Source organism: Eriocheir sinensis, unplaced genomic scaffold, assembly GCF_024679095.1.
Source record: "Eriocheir sinensis breed Jianghai 21 unplaced genomic scaffold, ASM2467909v1 Scaffold13, whole genome shotgun sequence".
In the NCBI taxonomy this organism is placed as follows: domain Eukaryota; kingdom Metazoa; phylum Arthropoda; class Malacostraca; order Decapoda; family Varunidae; genus Eriocheir; species Eriocheir sinensis.
In genome coordinates, this window is record NW_026110628.1 from 560,095 (window position 1) to 566,042 (window position 5,948).

The 5,948-nt window shown below is 51.1% G+C and overlaps 1 protein-coding gene across 1 annotated transcript in view; it reads left to right on the forward strand.

The window, feature by feature from the left end:
- Positions 1-1,128: 1,128 nt before the first annotated feature.
- The window catches only part of LOC126989794 (serine/threonine-protein kinase PkaB-like), a 191,705-nt gene continuing 186,885 nt past the window's right edge, over positions 1,129-5,948 (forward strand). The window contains exon 1 of the mRNA XM_050848391.1: positions 1,129-1,862. Coding sequence (XP_050704348.1) covers positions 1,129-1,862 — 734 coding nt within the window. The remainder of the gene's footprint in view (positions 1,863-5,948) is intronic.

Sequence of the window (5,948 nt, forward strand, 5' to 3'; positions counted from 1 at the left end):
TGTCCTAGAATACAGGCCAGTCAGCAGACCAATAGTCCTCGCAGGAATCCCACGGAGTCGCAGAAGATCCCGGAGTGCCTCACGATGCACTGAATCAATCGCCTTCTTGAGATCGACATAGGCTGCAAGCATCCCCTGTCGAAACTCACCTCGGCGCTCCACCAGTACGCGAAGCGCTAGGATACGATCAGTTGTTGACTTACCAGGCGTGAGCCCAGAGTGTTCAGGTCTCTGCAGCTTCAGCAACTACCTGCGAATTCGCATCAGCAATAGATGGGGAAGCCCCTTGCCTTTCACACTGAGCAGTGTAATACCACGGTAGTTGTTGCAGTCCTGGCGGTCCCCTTTTCCCATTCCAGATAGGGACGATCAACCCCCTCTTCCAGTCAGGAGGAATGGTACCGGACTGCCTTACGGCAGTCAAGACCGCATGCAGCCCATGGATCATGGCCTCACCTCCAGCTTTGAGCAGCTCCGCGCTGATGTTACAGGCACCAGGTGCCTTCCCACCCCTCAACTTGGCCACAGCCTCCCTGACCTCACCCAGAGAGGGTGGGCTTTCGTCAAGGAGTGGGTCAGCATTCACCACTTGCAACCCAACAAGGAAGTTGCGTACATGGAGGGTCCGCCATAATATATATATATATATATATATATATATATATATATATATATATATATATATATATATATATATATATATATATATATATATATATATATATATATATATATATATATATAATTCGCTCCCAGATTTATTAGCAAAATATGTTTAAGAGAGCCATAGAAAACTGGTTAATAGAGGCAATAATTTTTAGCACTTTTTCACAAATTTCTTAGTATTAGCGCACGCTCTCGATAAGCTAATACCAGATATTCCAACAACAGTGTGTGTGTGTGTGTGTGTGTGTGTGTGTGTGTGTGTGTGTGTGTGTGTGTGTGTGTGTGTGTGTGCGTGCGTGCGTGCGTGCGTGCGTGCGTTCCTGCATGCGACAGCCGTCCAGATCTAGACTCCCTCTTTTTCCGCCTTAACTCCAAGCTAAACCGAACTGAACAAAACTAACCGTCTAAAACCGAGGTCTGGCCCTAAATCGCCACACACATACGGCATGGTGAGACAGAGACATGGCTCCCCCTCACACCATCCCCCTCCTCGTTCTGACGAGGGAGCGCATCGACACGCTGGTGGCCGAGCACAAGCAGGTGCTTGGGCGCGGCGCCTCGTGCACGGTGTACCTGGTGGAGGTCGGCGGCGCCCTGTGCTGCCTCAAGGTGGCAAGGGAGCAGCGCCTCGCCGCCATGTTCCGCAGGGAGTTTGACATCCTGCTGGACCTGGACGGCGCGGCGGGCGCCCCCAAGGCCTTGGGCACCAGCTTTGGGTTCCCCGCCATGCTCACCACCTTCCGCGGCCAGAACACCTTCTGCGACCTGCACAACCTTGCTCCCCGCGACACTCACAAACTGGCGGCCTTCGTGGCGCTGGCCCGGGACGTGCGGCAGCTCCACGCCCGCGGCTACGCCCACACCGACATCAAGCCCGACAACGTGGTGCTGCACCAGGGCGCCGACGGCCGCCTGCAGGTGTTCCTCATTGACTACGGCCTGGCCAAGACATTCGGCACAGGACTCCGCATCGCGCGCACGCACACGCACCGCACGCCCTGGATGGCCCCGGAGCTGCGGCGCGGCGCGCCCTGCTCGCCCCCCGTGGACGTGTTCTCCCTCGGCTACGTCCTGAGGCGCGTCCTGGCCACGTGCCACACACGCTACCCCGGCCTGGAGGTGCTGGCCGACAGCGCCATGGCAGCAGACCCGGCACAGCGGCCCTCGGTGGCCCAGATCATCGAGACAGTCAGGATGTACGCGGGAGAGACATCCAGGAAGGCGGCCTTTGTCCGGCGTGTTCGCAAGGCCTTTTCCTGCCTCTTCCCGCGCCGCCGCCATTACTAAGGAGGAAGACAAGGCAGGATTTCCTTTCCTAACGGATGAATGGTTTTACCAGTCCAGTTCTTTCCTTTGGAGGCAGTTACTCTACACCCACCAGGGGCTGAGGAATGCACTCCAATAAGTTATAACTAAGGAGGAAGACAGGGCAGGATTTCCTTTCCTAACAGGTGAGGAGTTTTACTTGTCCAGTTCTTTCCTTTTGAGGCAGTTACTCTACACCTACCAAGGGCTGAGGAAGCCACTCCCATAAGTTATAACTAAGGAGGAAGACAGGTCAGGATTTCCTTTCCTAACGGATGAATGATTTTACTTGTCCAGTTCTTTCAGTTTGAGGCATTTACTCTACACCTACCAAGGGCTGATTATGCCACTCCCATAATTTATAACTAAGGAGGAAGACAAGTCAGGATTTCCTTTCCTAATGGATGAGGAGTTTTACCTGTCCAGTTCTTCTCTTTGGCGGCAGTTACTCCACACCCACCAAGGAACACACTCCTTAGTGGATTTAACTTTATATTTTATCATCTACTTATCCATCTATCTATATATTTATTTTGTACCAATTTATCAACTTGGCTATCTTTTTATCTGTAAACTCCTCTCTCTCTCTCTCTCTCTCTCTCTCTCTCTCTCTCTCTCTCTCTCTCTCTCTCTCTCTCTCTCTCTCTCTCTCTCTCTCTCTCTCTCTCTCTCTCTCTCTCTCTTTGATTCACACCCGACCTCTGCTGAGAGAAGGTCGTGACCTCACCCCGCTGCGCCCCACAACATCGCTTGCCCTGTGTTTTCGTCGTGCTCTTGGGCGTTTGTGTGTTCTCGCTTGTGGACCTTGTGTGTTGCCTGTGATTTCCCGACACGTGTTTGGTGTGTGTTCGCTTGTGGTTTCTGCCTGTGGTTGCCTCTGTGATTTGTGTTTCCGGTGTTTTTGCGTGTGATCTGGCTGTCTCCGGGTGTTCTGCGTGGGTTTCAGAGTGATTCAAGTGTGTTGTGTTTCCGGTGTTTTTGCGTGTGATATGGCTGATTCAGAGTGTACTGCGTGGGTTTCAGAGAGATTATAGTGTGGTGTGTTGTCTCCGGTGTTTCTTCGTGTGATCTGGCTGTTTCCGGGTGATCTGCGTGGGTTTCAGAGTGATTCAAGTGTGTTGTGTTTCCGGTGTTTTGCGTGTGATCTGGCTGTTTCCGGGTGTTCTGCGTGGGTTTCAGGGTGATTCAAGTGTGTTGTGTTTGATGTTTTTGTGTTGTGTTTCCGGTGTTTTGCGTGTGATCTGGCTGACTAGTGGTGTTCTGCGTGGGTTTCAGAGTGATTCAAGTGTGTTGTGTTTCCGGTGTTTTTGCGTGTGATTTGGCTGCTTCTAAGTGTACTGCGTGGGTTTCAGAGCGTTTTGAGTGTGCTGTTTTGTTTCCGGTGTTTCTGCGTGTGATTTGGCTGTTTTCGAGTGTTCTGCGTTTCGAGTGTGTTGTGTTTCCAGTGCTTTTACGTGTGATTTGGATGTTTATAGTGCTCTGCGTGGGTTTCAGAGTGTTTTGAGTGTGCTGTTGTACTTCCGGTGTTTTTGTGAGTGACTTGAGGGTGTTTAGTCGTGCTTGTGCTTGGGTTTCTGAGTGTTTCGTGTGTCCCGAGTGTGACTTTGTGTTCCCGAGTGTCTCACGCGTGATTTGGGTGTGTCGACAACCCACCCTTTGAATTCCCTGAGGATTCAATCTGCTCCTCCGCATTACACCCTCTTTAAATCCCCTAGAGGATTAACACTTCCTACACCCCTCACCTCACCTAAGCCCCCCCACCTCGCTCACCTCACATCCCTTATGCTCCTCCTAATCCCAAAGAGGATTAGCCCTTCCTACTCCTCCCTCACCTCCACATATTTCTAAGCCCTCCCCCCCACACTCACCATACCTCACAACCAAATTACCCAACCCATCACCCACCAAACCTCCCCACTTACATAACCTTTCTTGTTCTCACACACCTCACTCACCTCACATCCCTTCCTACTCCTCCTCTCTCCCACATCCCGACTTTCCCAAACTCCCTCACAATCAAATCACCTATTTCCTAACCCTCCTAGATCTCACACACCTCACTCTCTTTCCCTCTCCTTACTCACCTCACATCCCTTCCTACTCCTCCTCTCTCCCACCTCACCTCTTTCCTAACCCTCCGTGATCTCACACACCTCACTCACCAACTGCCTGTCCCGCTCTCTACGCACATCAAATCGCTTCCTACTCCTCCTCTCTCCCACCTCACCTATTTCCTAACCCTCCTTGATCTCACACACCTCACTCACCGCCTCCCTTTCCCCCTCTTTACTCACCTCACATCCCTTCCTACTCCTCCTCTCTCCCACCTCACCTATTTCCTAACCCTCCTTGATCTCACACACCTCTCTTTCCCCCTCTTTACTCACCTCACATCCCTTCCTACTCCTCCTCTCTCTCACTTTTCCTCCATTACTAAACTACCTCTCACACCTCACCCCTTTCCTAATCCCCTTCACTCTGTGTTTTATCTCTTTCATTTCAGCTAAGATGGCGCCTAAGAAGTGCAGTACTTGTAACGGTAGCTTCTCAGCTCACTTTTACAGGGCGTTCTGCTGTCTGTCGACTGTGTCTGTCCAGGCAGCATCTCGAGACAAGACTGCAGGAGCAGGAAGAGAAGATGGAAGAAGGCCAGAATAAAATAATAGAGCTTTCTCTCACCAGGCAGCATCTCGAGACAAGACTGCAGGAGCAAGAAGAGAAGATGGAAGCAGGTCAGAATAAAATAATAGAGCTTTCTCGCACTGCTGCCTCCTTGCAGGAATTCATCCAGGCTAACGTTGCTGTGGTGCCAAACCCTTCTCCAACCGCCCCCTTGCCCTCAGCGGTACCGTCGACACCAGCGGACAACACCACGCAACGGGAGGATGCTAGTGGCACCGCCCATGATGGCTTCACCGTCGTGAATGGAGGAGCCAAACCAGCCAGACAAGCGATTTATCCTGTTCATTGCTTCAACAGGTTTGCCATTCTGGAGGAGGAGGACGAGCAGGAGAGCACCTTCCTGGTGGGTGACTCCATGATTCGCCAGCAGGTCGTTGAGTTCTGCGGCAGAGTTCCTCGTCGAAGACGGAACTATTGCTATCCTGGTGCTGGGATCGACGACATAACTGCTGCTCTTGAGGAGATCTCCCCCCAGGCTACCAATGATTCACTGTTTGTTATTCACACAGGTACGAACGACGTCACCACGACCCGGTCTGAGGAACTCCTGGAGAAGTACCGTAGGCTCATCCAGCAGTATAAGACTAAATCCCCTAACATTTTGATTTCAGGAGTTCTACCACGGACTTGGGCGGAGAGCGACTTTTCAGTAAGGCCTTCAGCCTAAACAACCGCTTACAGACTCTTTGTAGGGAGCTTGACGTGGAGTTCCTAAACGCATGGGACAATTTCTATGGACAAAATGAGCTCTTTCACAGGGACGGATTGCACCTTTCTCCCATCAGGGCAGCCAGACTCGGAAGGCTCCTCAACGAAGCAGTGCGTGTCATCCGAACAAAAAACGAGTCACGGCCACGTCCCTCCACCCCACCCGTGTAAATAGACGCCGTGCATCGCAACAAACCCGTAACCGTGATCCCGCAAGTACCACCACCTCTATTACTAAGCCTCTAGATAACTTAAAAATCCTTAGTTTCAATGCGCGTAGCCTAAGAAACAAATTTGATGAACTGAGATGTCTTGCTTTAACAGAAAATTTTGACATAATTGCTATAACCGAAACATTTATCGACACCACAAATATTGATTTAAGTTCCGAATACAACATAGATGGCTACAGACTCTTCAACAAAGATCGTGTAAACCGTAGAGGCGGTGGCGTCGCCCTTTATGTCAAAAGCTATTTGCAACCCATTGACAAAACACCGGGAAACAGTAACGTTGAACATTTGTGCGTGCGAGTAAACATTGCAAAAGTCAACTTAAGGGGAGCGTCCGGTTTTGAACGGGGTTGC